We start from the raw sequence: 15,125 nt of genomic DNA on the forward strand, positions 1-15,125 counted from the left end.
AGGGCTCTCTTCCTGATGTTTATGTAAGATGGACAAGTAACAGCACAAATGTATTACCACCATCTCTACTGTTTTCCTTCCTTCCTCCACTTCCCCCACCCCTCCTCAGCTGACTTGGGTTCCCAGCAGGGTTACAAACTCCTCCCAATGACATTCTGTTCTTCTGACTGCACAACACCCACCTTCTGTCCAGGCCTGAGTTGGGCTGTTGAAAGTCTCACAGTAACAGCCACAACTTTAGTGCTTTTAAAAAAATGTGCATTTACTTGGAAATTTGCTTGACATATCAAAATTCTCTTACCTAATGTTTCCTTCTGTAGCTCATGGCACGTACTTTGCAGCTCATTCCCTTGCTGAAGTAAAGTTTGAAGCTGAATTTTCAGCTCAGTTGTGTCAGCCATCAGGGTCAGCTGTTTTACATTTTCTTGGTGACTTTCTTTCTCTTTCTGGGACTTTGCTAATTTTTGATTCAGTTTGGGTATTTCTGAGGAGAAAAAAAGAAAATTTTAAAAAATCACATAGACTGTTGTCAGATTTACCTTCTTCACTAAAAAGTGTAACACCTGATTTATGACCTCAGGATTTCAGCATTTTGTTACCCCAGTTTCGGTCAACATACATTAGCAACACTTCTGCTGAACATGTAGAGGGCCAATGTTTTGTGCACTATTTCTTTACACAAATAACTTATACTTAGCCAAACACCTATTGCTGACAAATAATACTAATTTTATCCTAAGCAGTAATAAATATTTCTTCTAAGATCTCAAAAATCAAATTAAAATGAATGTATATATTCCAAATGAAATAAAAAAAGGTGACAGAAATATTTGAATCCAAGCCTTTTGTCTTAGGAAGATACACAAGCCATTTCTGCCCTACAAAAACCACAGACTCATTCTGAAATTAATTTGAGAAGATAGCAAGGGGGTTAGCCTCTGCTAAAGCTCCATTTGAAACATTTGGTTCAGAAGATGTTTTGGCAAGTGCTTTATTTTTTCACTCCTTAGGTAACTACTGCTGTTAAAAGTAATCACAAGGTGCATCTTCATTATCTAAAAGCCAAGCTTGGTCACGATCTCTCATCAGCTCTTCAACATGAAGAGCAGCAGTCCCAAGGAAGTTTCCCAGGCAGTTTTTACTGTAAGGTAACTAAGTAAATCAGGGGTGGGGTACCGTGGGTCTCCTACATTTTCATCATTTTTCCTGAATTCAGTTATCCTTGATGAGTGCATTTGAACATTTCCAAAATATTAGCAATTCTTTTCTATGCCTTCTCCAACTGCAGCCCTGAATGTTCAGCTGTCCAAAGAACCTGTATCACTTTTATTTATATTAGTAATGATGTTTGAGTTAGATGAGGCCTAATTCTGTTGTCAAATCAGTTCTTACTTACGTTTTATATGCTGCCCACATGCAAATGTTAAATTCTGTGGTGCAAATGTTTTCTCTATCTACAATCTTTCCCAGCTACTCCACACGGAAATCAATTTACTGTTAGACTACATGATGTAAATAGAGAAATTATTTTAAGTTCTTCTACTTCTTTCTACTTGCAATTAATTAACAAAGGCTAAATAATTTACATATGCAAAAGCTTTTAAAAACTGTTTTCAAGCTAACCAAGCAAACTGGTCTAGGCATAGAGTAGCAGCTCATGTAACCTTTTTCTTCTCAAAACCTGAACAGAAAACATGTTCTGAAAATCTTGTTCCAAAAACATATAGTAAACTTTTTTGTTTATTTTACTATTTATATGTTACCATATGTTAATAATGAACGACTCAAAACAGCACAAAAAAGCTTTCAAAAGGCTTTTCACAGGCCAAAAAAAAAAATAATTACGTGTGACTAAATTGTTTTGACTTAGAAAGCCAGATTTAAGGATGTCTGCAATACTCAGTGTGGCACTATTCTCAGTGGGATACACTGAATGAAGTCAGGGATGTGTAGCATGTACAATGGGACATATAAACATTAAAAGAATGTGAAAAGCTGCACTCCTGTTTCCACGCCAATATTCTATATATTTTCAGTATTACAACAAATCAAACAAGGAACAGTCCAGAAAAGAAGCCTTAAAACGTTAGGAATCTCTCTGAAGCCGAAGACGTCTGCAGAAACTCACGCTCATGTTCCCTTTATTAGCTGGAAGTAGGCAGAGAATGAGCACAGGAAGACAGGAATCCTCAGGGACATACAATACTCGGTCTAATTAGGAGATGAAGTCATGAATCAAAAAGCATGATCCTGACACTGACATTTCAATTAATTGTCCTTGCCAGAAGGGCCCAGTGAAGCGTGACTGTCCTGCCATGCTCGGCCCTGGCAGGCAGGAGTCTCCTGGGCTCCCTCCTGGGCTCCCTCCTGCTGGGACCAGGCGCTGCCATGCTGCCCACTCCCTCCTGCTTCTTTCTCCCCAGTCCAAACAAAGCAATCCTTGAAACTATTAAAAATCACTTCTGATTGCACAGGAAGCATAGGCTACTGGGGAGCTAGCGTTTAAAACAAAGCTAGATTTATTCTGAGATACTCCACGCAGGCAGGTTTTGCTTAAGCTGTGAATTTGCACCACAGTTCAGCAGCAGAATGATGTGAGAGATGTCCATCCATGGAAAATTGCGTCCAAAATTACATCCAAAGTTGCCCAAGCCAGCACAGAGCCTGTGTGGATGATCTGGGGGTTACAGCCTGTCGTTACACCACTGCAGACTTTTATTTCAGCCAAACTAACCCTTAACTGAGGCAGAGTGAAATCGGTATTCAAGGATAAATCTGAGCTTTCAAGTCTGACCGCCAGCCCCAGGGCTGGGCACGACCTTCACCAACAAGCCATCAGTTGTGACTTGCTCCCAGCTCCTCCTCTCCTGAAGGCTGCCCTTGTTTGAGCAGGAAGCAGGCTGCGGGCCAAGAGAATTATTCTCAGCCCATGGGCTGCTTCATGCCCCAGTCAACCCCAGAGACCCCTCGGATAAAGACAGCTGTATTTGGGTGTTACTTCTTCTTCTTCAGAAATGGGAGGAGGGAGTAGCTGCTACATGTTGGGTGCAGGTTGCCTCACAGGGCTCATGTACTCATGGCCACCAGATGTGCACAGTGGATAGGAAAAGAACCACGTTCAACTCTGTTCACGTGGTGCCACAGCAGTAGGTTGGGTCTTCTAATGCTTCAGATCTGGACATGTTAGTGTCAGAATTAGAAATTATCTCATTAATTTTACCTTTATTTTACTGCGTTCCACTTAACTACCAAAAAATATTTTCTCTTGCCAAAATTATCGCAAGGTGATTTACCTGTCAAAGCTTCTTTGCTAACAGTTTTTATCTGTAGAAAAATTTCTTCTTTCATGGCAGCCCAGTTCTCCAGGTTACTGGAGATGACATCTTTAATGCCATCTAGTTCACTTCTAATAAGAGGGAAGAGGGAGACAGCCTTGTTCAGAATTGAGCAGTGGTGTTCCAGTGCATTTCTGAAAGACAGAAAAATTATACCAGATGTAGGGTTTTAAAATTACCAAATCCTATTAGTGAACTCAGGAACTAAAGTAAACTTGCTAACTCTTCTGTTATATGATAACTTATACTGCATTGGGTTACAATAATTTAGTGTATGAAGTATGCTGTATATTGAGCATATTTATAGTAGGCGTCTCCCTTCTAAATATTTAGAACTTATATACATGGAGAAAACTGTTCAGACAACAATCACTTTTGTAAAATCACTTTTTATTATAAAATCAGAGCAATCGCGTTCCAACGACTGTATGTCCAAGCTTGTGCTGACTCTATATAAAAAACAGATAAAGATAAAAACAGATAAAAAACAGATCTAAGAGATACTGTTTTTCCAATGCATGACAAGCAAGTGGTACCTACTCACTTTCAAGTGTTAGTTAATGCTTTTAAATTTGTGAAGAACTTAACATCAGCAACCAGCAGTTGCTGATTTTCCAGTCACATGTGCTAACACTACAGCACCTCGCTCTATCCTGGAAAAGCGAGAAACACCTGGAGGGTTATAAACCCTTTTCTCACTCACCACATTCTCCTGCCCATGCCCATCTCCACGGAATCCTCTCAATGGACTGTACGCGCTCACAGGAGGCACAACATCAGCATTTCTTTTTGGGTTCTTACCTGAGCACTTGTGATTGCTTATAGGCAGCTTCCTTCTCCTCTTGGAAATACTGCAAATCATCTTTCACGTTTTTTAGTTCATCTTGCTTGGTTTTAAGTTCCCATGTTAGGTTTTTTATTCTACAGATGTAAAGAAAATAATGAGAAAGCATTATTTACTCTACTAACCAACTTGTAAAACTCTTGTCTTAGCTTTAAATTAAAAACATGCTGAAAGGCTTTTTGAAGGTGACAGACATTTCAGACTGAGGTATCAGATGTCTGCATGAAGAGAATTTAATCTGCTGGCCACTGTATGAGCAACTTGGGCAACTTTTTCAAAATAATATGCATATTTATACAATAATGTGGAAATGTGTGTCCAATATCAGCTCACATGCAAAGCTGTGAAAGTATCTTAAGAATCCCATGTTCATTCACAGAGGCAACACAGAACTCATTCATCCTCCAAGACCCATGCCATTATGAAAATCTCAGTTTAAAGTTCAAGGTGGGTACCCAGCTTAGGGGCTACAACACCCCAAAGGCAGGTGCCCTGTCCCAGCAGGGAGATGCGGGTACCACGATGAGCTGTGGTGGTTCCACACACCACTGCGAGGACATGTGTGCAAGTCTAATGGAGAGCTCACCAAAGTTGAAGGGGACGGTCTCTAAAGTCAACCAACAACAAATGATAAATACTTGATAATTTTTACCATCTTTTTTTTCCCCATCCAGTGTGCTTATCTGTTTCTTAAATTTCAGACATTTGCAAAAGATGAATCCCAGTTGCCCTTGTTTCCCTCTGCCCTCAGTTTCACTCACAGTCATGGACCTGTACTTCTGCAGTGCTGAACTAATTAACTGGTGCTCAGCAAATACTAACGAAAAAATACACATCAAATATTCTCCTGTCTGTTACTTTTACATCAGCTGGAATTTAGGCCTCCATTGCTTGACAATGGCATTTTAAAGAGCTAAGGAGAAGCTTTTCACAAAAAAAGTTTCCACCAGATGTTACTTCTATGTACTTAGGCAATGACATTAGCATCAAAATGCTAAAAAATGTCAATTTAGTAAGACTATTTTCCTACATTTTTCTTAAGGAAGACTTAAGGAGAGGGCATGAAGTTGTGGACTAGAGCAAGGTTTCCATGTTCCCACCTTGACCTACAACAGGTCAGAGAAAACACACATTTATTTTCTATACTGCCCTCCTTTATTTCAGGAAAAACAAACAAACAAACAAAAACACCCCACCCCACAAAAAAAACCAAACAAACAAAAAAAAAAAAAACCCAAAAAAAAAAAACAACCAAGAAAACCCAACCCACCCAACAGATTTTGGGCTCAGAACACTGTTGACCACAAGACAGGGTGGGAAGGATGTGACTTGGTGGCTCTACCTGACAAATCCTGTCCAGGTGTTGGGCTCCTCCAGAGCCTCTGCTCTCCTTTTGTTCCCCTCCCTCTCCTCATACTCTTTGGGTTGCCTGCAAGCAATTGTCTCACAGAAGACAACTGAAGGAGACACTGTCACAACACCCTCTTTAAGCATTCACCTTGAATAAGTAAAGAATTTGCCTTTTTCCCAAGAAAGGCTGGACCAGATGATCCTTGAAGTTCCTTCCAACCTGGTATTCTGTAATTCTACAATTGAATAGTTTGAAAAAAATTTTCATGCTTCCTCCTCCTTGATCTTCTAGGGTGCTTCATCACACCAATATGAAATGGATTTTTACATTACAGTGCAGGTGGCAATTTTGAGCATTTTACCTCAAATCTGACAACAATAAAGAACCTAAGTCTGGGATTGGGAAAGAAGAGCTTACTGTTAGCTGGACTCACAAATACAGTGTGTACTCTCCCTCCTATTAAAAATGCAAATTCGTGTTTGTCACATCTGTGCTGCACTTATGCTGATTTAAAATGCAGAAGTAGAGTATCTGTGCTGGGGGAAAAGCCATCAGAAACAGATGATATGTGCTCATGGTTGCGTGCAAGAACATTCAACTCCAGGTGTATAGAATCATAGAATTCTTTAGGTTGGAAACAACCTTTAAGATCAAGTCCAACCATTAACCTAACTCTATCAAGTCCACTGCTAAGCCATGTCCCTAAGCACCTTATCGACAGGTCTTTCAGCAGGGAAAACTCCCATTCTTTCACTGCTGTGGACTAACAGCTTGTTCCACAGAAGAACTGAGGGGTATTTGGTACCGGCTCACAGCAGAGGAGGAGGAGGGTGGCCCCAGGCAGCACAGGGAGCTTTCCATCACCACAGCCACATGTGCTGGTCTCCTGCCTGCTCAAGACAGGACCCACTTTCATGCTGGACTCTGAGCCCCCCCCTCTCCCCCCCTGCCGACACAACTGCTCAGGTCAGTGCACCAGGCAGCTGCCCTATGAGATATTCTTTGCCTCTAAAATTTACCTTTTGAACCCCTTCATTATAGCAGCCATCCCGAGCTGCTTGTTTTCCAAGCACAGATATGGTAGGGTAAATAGATACACACTGAGCACTGTTCTTTCAACAGCTTGGGACTTACTCCCACAATTGTAACAGAATGAATGGAACTGTACGGGAACAAGGGACAGTTGAACCCGATTCCCTTCCTGTGTTCCATGTGCAGGAACAGCACACAGCACGTCACTACTCAGTGACAGTACAGCTGCTTTCTCCTCTGCTAGCTCTAGCTAACCATTCTAACCTAGTCTTCTATCCCCCAAAATTATGTGCAACTGTTAAAATAGTCCCTTTGTCAGCTTTCAATGTTGTTACCTCACTGCAAGCAGAGTAAATGATCTGTTCCCTTACTGGTGACTCATTGGCATGAGTAAATAAATATTTGCATCAATAAATATTTTACAAAACCAAAGGATGGCAGAAGCACTACATTGGTCTTTGCTTCAATTTTTAAAAAACAAAAGAAAATGAGATTAATTTATAGTACAAACACAAAAACTAAGCCAGAGGGTTTATGTGCATTAGTTACTGTTATCAGATGGATCATCTATAAGACACCTGCACCAAAATGCAAATTTTAAAAAATATTAGTCCTGATAAAGAAACTTGGATCTGTAAAGCTTTGCCAAAACCAGAACTGAACATCTGGTACTTAAAAAGCAAATTGTTTGGGCTCAGCTGTGATCAGTGAAAAAAAAAGAGGAAGAAAAACTTATGAAAAAATTGTAGAAATTTCTGGTATTACCTTGCTAGGAAAACTTACCCATACCTACCCATACATTTCTTGGTAGTTGAAGGGCAGGAGGGGAGAGAACAAAGTCTCTATTTTAAATAAAATTTTTAAATAAAACTCTAAATAAATGAAGTTTGATTGCATTTGGGAGCAGAATCAGATTGCTGTCACTGACTGATGAGGAAATGTCCATCCCCTTAACAGTTACATAAATTCAAATCTGGTTTTGGAGATTAAATAATCCATTAACAATACATTAAGGAAAAAAGTGGTGATTTATCACTGACAGTAACAAATCAAAACTTTGGGATCTACGGAAAACTGGATGCTCATTTTCTACTCATGCTCATGCCAAATGGGCAGCATTTGAACTTCTTTTGGGTTATAAAAGAAACTTGCAAATAAGTACAGACACATTTTCTTCCTCTTTCCATTCCAGAGATCTGACACAATGAGGTTAGCTCAGAACTGCAGCTTCAGAGTGCAAAGGGACATCATCCAGTAGGGTAATGATCCAGTAGGTTTTGGTCACTCGCACACAAAAGAACCAGTGGAGAAGACAGCTGCACCCTGTCCACCATCACCACCCTACAGGGCAAGAAAATTAAACAGGCTGTTTTGGTGATATTTAGCACAAAGGAAAAAGGACAATGGATCGTTAAATGCTGGCATGACGGAAGAATCCTGAGAACATACTGATCTCATCCTCTGTCCTATCGTTCACATGAACTGTGAAAATCGGCTTTCTTTGCAAGCAGCATCCTTCCTTGGTGAGTACAGGAGGAAGCCTGCCCAGAGCAAGAGTTGAATTACAACATCCTAACTACTAGTGCTGACAAAAAGAACAGCATGAGAAAATAAAGGAGTAGTTGCAAGGGATTCTTGCCAGCAAACAAATACACTCTTTGTCCTAAAAGTAAGGACAAGAGCAGTTACTATGTTCATTTGAATTTATGGAGCTGTGTTTCACAGAAGTAAGGTCAGGAGAAAGAACTTTTGCAGACTGTACACAGCCCCTCTACAAGTGGAAGAACAACTCCATCCCTTGTTGCCTGGAGTCAGCAGGGACAACACACACACAGAGGAGGCTGGAACACACTATCAAGGAAGAAAGCTTCACCACAGTATTTTCAGTTCCATGAAACTCTAGGACCTGCTCAGAGCTGGTCGTTGCTCATTTTCATTTCGTCAAGGTGCATTCCTTCCAACAGACAAGGCAGTGTGCAGCCCTGTGAAGAAGCTGAGCGTTCATTCATAAATTGGGCACAGAAGATGGGTAAAATTGCACAGTCTGAAACCCACCGCACAGACCATCCACAAACTTCTTCATAATTGTCTTTTTTTTAAATATATATATATATTTTGTTCAGCATGGAGTATTCAAGTTAAGACAAGGCTATTTAATAGCTTTCACGTGTCACTAACAAAATCATCCACCTCTGGATGGCAGGTTACAAACTGCCCAGTTTGACAGCAAACAAAAATTATCTCTGACAGCCATCGAGAGGCTCTTGGTAAAGTTCTCTATCAAGTCTCATGTAGGCTGACAGTCATTTTCAATCTTGCATTAATTGCTATCTATCTTTATTATCTCAGCAGAGATAATATGAAGACAGCTTGGACCATTTTTGCTCCAGCAAAGGTACACCTCTAGAAGAGGTCTGTAAACCAATGATAGAAAGATGACTGCCTTGTCACAAGCACTTCAAAAATTATCTTTGAAGAAACCCAAGATGCAATTTCCCAGATCTACGAATCCAGCCACTAATTTCCTCCTCAGTAATCGCAGTTTACATAATCTGTCACACTCTGCACTGTCAGAGCAGCGTAACCCTGAAAGAACTTTAAAAATCAGTGGAGTTACACTGATTCAATTTAAAAAAAATATTACTGTTATGAGTGATTTGATAATTGCATTAAAAAAAATGGCACCAAGGCAAATGTAGAGGTGGCTTTTTACTTATACTACAAATCCGCACGAGCAAATTCCAACAGAAGTTTCCCAAGGTGTGTGTTGGAGTATACTTGCCAAGCAGAAATCTTAGTTGCTACATTTGCAGTAGAGAGCACAAAATTATATTAAGACAATACATTGTATTTCCGTAACCTATAACAAATATAATTCATTTTATGCATTTGGATTGTTTTTCAAGCTAGACAAGTGTCTTGCTTATGAAGCCAACCCTGTTACATACGTTATTACATCTTTGAATGAAAATGGAAACTAAAGTTTTCCTCAGAACGAATAAATAACTCCCCATGAAAAGAAAAAAAAATAAACAAATGCGCACCACACCATTTTCTTATGTCCACTATGCAATATTAAACACAAATTCAATTCTCTGACAATTTATGGATATCATAACCAGGTTACAATAAAATGGCCACCCCTCAAGGCCATTTTGTAGTATGTAGCACTGTTCTCACAGGCCAAAAACTCTTGTTATCTTTTAAAATGTAAATTCAAATTTTAATTTTCCCTATTAAATATTAAAATATTTTAAATTAAATATACATGAAAAGTATGCATGGAAGCAAAAATGCAGATTTCATGTTGCCTTTTCCACTGTTTCAGCCTCTTCCAGGTAAGGAATTTTCTTTCAACAGAACAAAGTTCATTTTATCAAGCATTTGGGAGAAGGCCGAGCATTACTGCTGAGTTTTGCACCTCATGAATGACTCTTCTGAACTATCTCTGTGACCAGTTTTGTCTTGCTGGTCTTGGCATAATCATCATCATCACCAGTCTTGGCATTTAATAGTGTTAATAGAAAAAAACCTCATGATTGAGTTTGACCATCAGCCCAACACTCCAATGACCACTAAACCATGTCCCCAAGTGCCACGTCTACAGATTTGGTTTTCTGAACTCCTCCAGGGATGGTGACTCCAGCACCTCCCTGGGCAGCCTGGTCCAATGGCTCACCACTCTGCCAGGAAAGAATCTTCCTAATATGTAATCTAAACCTCTCCTGGCACCACTTACGCCCATTTCTTCTATCACTAAATATATAAAACCCCAAAGCTATTAAAGTGACCTTTTTGACTTGTGTTCTTTCCCTCCATAACCTATTTTTAAAATGGTGACACCATTCTCAAATCATGTGCCACTCCCCACCTGTAGTACTTTGAGTCTCCCAGGACAAGAAACCACACGTTGCTTCTCCCACACCGCTGTGCAGGTTGGTAGCTAAGGGCAGGGCAGTGGGATGTTATCACTGCCCAGACACTTTGGGTTTTTAGTACAAGTTCAGGCTTCACCAAGTCAGGTGGTTGCTGTTGCTTTCCTAAGCAATCGTGTTGCAAAAAGGGAGATTTATGTAAGGCAAGTTCAACAATTGAGCTTTTTTCATGGTATTAAGTTTTGCAATTGCAGTGAGAACAGACAAAAACTCAGAAAAAAAAAAAAAAGCACAAATATGGAAAAATATGGTTTCCACTAGATAAAATGTTAGGTTTACATTATCTTTAAATGTTATATTTATGGAGAGAGTGTGCAACAAACATTTGCAGGACTCAAGAGTATTAAGTCTCATAATAGTAACCAACAAGTACCTCTCTCTACTAGATTTGTAAGAAAAGGTTTCAGGAATCTATTCACAAGTGATCTTTGATGTAAGACTTGCTAAGTGACATCTATACAACTTTTCCCATGTCAAATCATCATAAAAAATTTTTGCTCCTTGTCACACTTATGACACTCATCACCACTAAATCTTTAAAAATCACCTTTAGTATTTAAATCTGTTTGGGCATTGCTATTTCAGGCTAGCCATAGACCTCCAGGAATAGCTCTCCTGCAAGTATTCTGGAATTAGAGTGATTTTAACACTTTAATAAGACCTGAATAGCTAACTCGAATCAGTGTAGTTCACTGCATGAAGGTTAGCTCCCCTTCTTCTGACAAGATCCCAAAAGGTAGGTAACTAATTTCTGCAAAAGTTCCAGTTCACGGGCGGCTTTCAAGGTTAACCACAGGGACAAACAACAACAATACTTGAACCTAAAAGGAATACAAAAATGAAACGGTCTGCAGCTAACAAGAAAGATTAAATCTCTTGGCCTAACAGATCTATTTTATTTTTTTTTTTTTAAAAAGGCCTATTTGGCTTCAGTTAAACATTTTCAGTTTGGGAGGAATGATTTGTAAAGAATCAGAGATGGCATGTTGAACAATTAGTTGATGCCAACAGCACAAGGTAACAAGAGAGTAAAAAAGGAGATAAGGAATATTGAGACAAGTTACTTAACAAGGCTCAATAGTTGATTTATGGCCTGAATGAAAGCCTGCTGAAAGTATTCCACTTGATTTCAGCAGGTTTTAAATCAAGTCGGGCCTTAGGGGGAAAAAATGCAGAGATAAAAATTTTATTAACTGTTCCAGCTTTACTACAAAAAGTCAGCTAAATGAAAATTTTAAGTTTACCTCTGGTAGATGATCCCCAGCAAGAAGAATGTGCTGTCACTGCATTTGCTAACACACTGAATACTGCTGCTGTAACAGCCACCCAGAGCTGTTAAAGTAACAAGGAGCAAATGCTCTCTTCAAAATTATGATGATAAATCAAAGAAAACATTGAATATTTGGAGGGGCGGGAGGGTGGTCAGTACAAATAAAAAAATACTGCAAGAAACAATATGAGGAGAGCGATCTATGAGATACATGGATTTTGTTCACCTTTCTGTGAACTTGTATTTTAAAATTAATTTTTTATTAGTAATAAAACCAAAGGCAAGTCTAACGACATCCATTAATAGTGACATTAAATTCTTAAGAGTATTTGAGGGATTAAAAAACAAAAAAAAGTTAATGGATTTGAGTGCTTCACCTATAGCCAAGCTGTCATTTCTTCTGTAGTGTTTCCACAGCCTTCCAGTCCAATCTCTTGAGAGCACCTTAATACTCCAAACATCCCATGTTATCAGCTAGATCACTTGCTACTAGAGTCAGTCACGCAAGAACCACCCCTTCTGGGGGTCTCAAGAATAAAAATTACCTAGCTGACAAGCAAAATTTTAATCTTATTCTTACAAAAAGCTTCTGACAAACAGTTTGGTTCAGATGAGCAAGAAATTACCAAGAAGTTTGATGCCCTTGTTTGTACCACATTATTTTATCACTAGAAAAATTTAGCAACTGCATTTTTATAAAGTATCTTAGACTCATAGAATCATTTAGGTTGGAAAAGACCTTTAAGATCATCAAGTCCAGTCATTAACCCAGCTCTCCACTGCTAAACCATGTCCCTGTGCACCATACCTACATGACTTCTGAACACATCCTAATCTTTTATTAGCCATCTATAAATATCAATGTTTATAGTCCTGATGTAAACAATCAGTGCAATATAACAATAGATTCAAAAATATCAGGTTAGAAAATTAGGATACAGAAAACCAGCACATAGTACCGCATTAAATCATAGACCCATAGAATGGTTTGGTTTGGAAGGGACCTCAAAGATCAAAAAACTAACTACAAAGAGTAGAAGACAAGGGAACATAAAGGAAGGGAAGTGCTTCAGATCTGGGGGAAGACAAAACCTTGAGTTTCTTTCACAGAACAGCACAAAAAAGATACAATTTGTTATTTTGCTATTTTGTGTTATATTGTCATGCTGGAGCAAAACAGCAGAATAGCAAGAGAAGGTTAATTATTATATAATAGCAACAGAAATATCAGTCCAGAAACTCAAAGAATAGGAAAAATATTAGAAATTATAAAGGAAGAGTGGGCAGCAGGGGAAAAACTTTGAAAACTTTCCTTTGAAACTTTCCTTTTAGGCTTTGTTTTCTCATGTCTATCCCAAAAAGCCCTTTTTTATTTGGTGTACCAATCTGAAGGCTTAAGAACCAAAGCTGTGCTGTCAAGGCTCATCAAAAGGACAAATATTTTTAAAGTATGACTTCCTGTTGTAAGTTTAAAGCTATCATGTTGTGGTAAAGTATAACACAACAAAAGCCTGTGAGTATGAGCTGAAAGACAGCACACTTAAAGGTTCTAATCATCACACCCCAAAAATATAAATGCGGCTCTGAGGTCTATTGCTACCTACCAGAGTCCCCTTGTTAAGGCGACAAGAGTCACCCTTTAGCTGGGACCTTCGCACACTGGCCAGCTAGCATTTGCAGACTCCTGTTTCTGAGGAACCACAAGCAATACCCCAGATTTCCATAATTGCTTTGGTATTCTGTATCACCCCTTCAGAGAGTGAACGGTAAACTTCTTGAGGTAAGAACACTGGCAATTCTTTACCATGTTACTATGAGAAAAGAAGTAAAAATTTCAGAACTGTAAAACTCCCAATACTGTGGGTTTTCATTTAAAGTATTACAATTTTATTACAAAAAGGTAAGACGAAATATTTGATCATCTCCCTTTTGGAGTGTGTGTAGGGGAAATGCCTCTGAAAAGTCTTCCGGCTTTTCTTTAAATATATTGACTGTTTCCAAAGTATTAAGGAATTTAAAGCTTGCTTCTGAAGAATACTATGAAAGATGATTTAAATTCAGTATTGCAGTACATATGCTACATCTGATAAAAGAAAGGCAAATCTTATTTGTATTTTAAACTTCTTTGGAATGAAATTACCTAAATACACACACACACACGAGACTAATATCAGACTAGGTAATACACTGACCTGTCTGTTTTGGATTCACTGTCAGCTCGATAGTGTTGAAGGCCTTGGTAAAGAAACTGCAATTCTGCTTGAAGTCCTTTTTCCCATTCTATACTTTCTTCACAAAATTTTACCTCCTTTTCCATTGCTTTTACTTTTTCTTCCAACAGCTTAAATTCATAAAATATCAAAAAGCTTAATCCACATTTTTTACATGCTGTCTTATCCCAGGACATCTAGAAAAAGATAAAATTTTGAGATTGTAGGAAACAAATCGAACAAAAAAAAAACAAACCCTGAATGACACTAAATAATAAACCTGAACAGTTTAAACCATTTATTGCTCTGGAGCTTTTATTATCAGATGATATTTTTGCTTTCACAAATGATAAAGATAACATTTTACATTAGTAAAATGAAATCAAGCTATAGCAGTACTTTCACTTACTGGAAACTCCACAAGACATATAAGCTATGGCAGTTTACTATGTGGGAACTCCTGCTGGAATTCTAAACTGCAATTCCTCTTATTTATGGTTGATGTATTGATTTAAAATAAAATGCTGTGTCTTAGAAAGTTATCTTATTAATGAATTTGTGACTGCCTGAGCCAGAAACATGTTATTTACTGTGTTTTTTTGACAACTTACATCCAACTCAAGTAGGCAAGATGAAAAGTGGAAAGTGAGCAGAATGATGTAATCCAGCAATCTTTAAAAGCATAATTCATATGAGTAAGGGACCAGTTACGATGTAATGTCCATGGCACTTGAATGTTGGGGAAAATGTAACTTGTTTAGTAGGCAGGAAGGATTCATTGCTGATTAAAAATATAGAGAGTATGTAATACACATCTAATTGAAAGACCATTTCTTAAGTGGTGAAACATATTTTTGTAAGTGAGCAAATTATTAAGCTTTGCAGCAAGCAAGGCTTCACAAATATGAACAGATAGATGGGCTCTGACTTTCATACTCACTTAGGACTCAGTATACGAGTTAGTCTCACATATTTTAATCACTTACACTTCCAGAAAAAACACTCAGTTTACAAGCAACACAGAACTGAGCCTGCAGAGGAAATGGGTATCGGGTAGATAAATCAGCCAGCCCAACCCGAGAACGTCTGGCACTTCAGCAGGGGACATGTACAGCATCTGCTTACCAGCACAGACCCCAGGTCCCTGA

At 38.7% G+C, this 15,125-nt stretch overlaps 1 protein-coding gene across 1 annotated transcript; it reads right to left on the bottom strand.

The window, feature by feature from the left end:
- Positions 1 to 301: 301 nt before the first annotated feature.
- LOC103768346 lies at positions 302 to 14,174 on the bottom strand (the record flags this gene model as incomplete). Its single annotated transcript, XM_008935490.1, has 4 exons — positions 302 to 484; positions 3,294 to 3,469; positions 4,137 to 4,256; positions 13,960 to 14,174. Coding segments are annotated over 4 exons (694 nt in total), but the record flags the coding sequence as incomplete, so codon positions are not given.
- Between the last annotated feature and the right edge of the window lie 951 nt (positions 14,175 to 15,125).

The sequence above is a fragment of the Merops nubicus genome, unplaced genomic scaffold (assembly GCF_000691845.1).
Source record: "Merops nubicus isolate BGI_N331 unplaced genomic scaffold, ASM69184v1 Scaffold48430, whole genome shotgun sequence".
Taxonomy (NCBI): domain Eukaryota; kingdom Metazoa; phylum Chordata; class Aves; order Coraciiformes; family Meropidae; genus Merops; species Merops nubicus.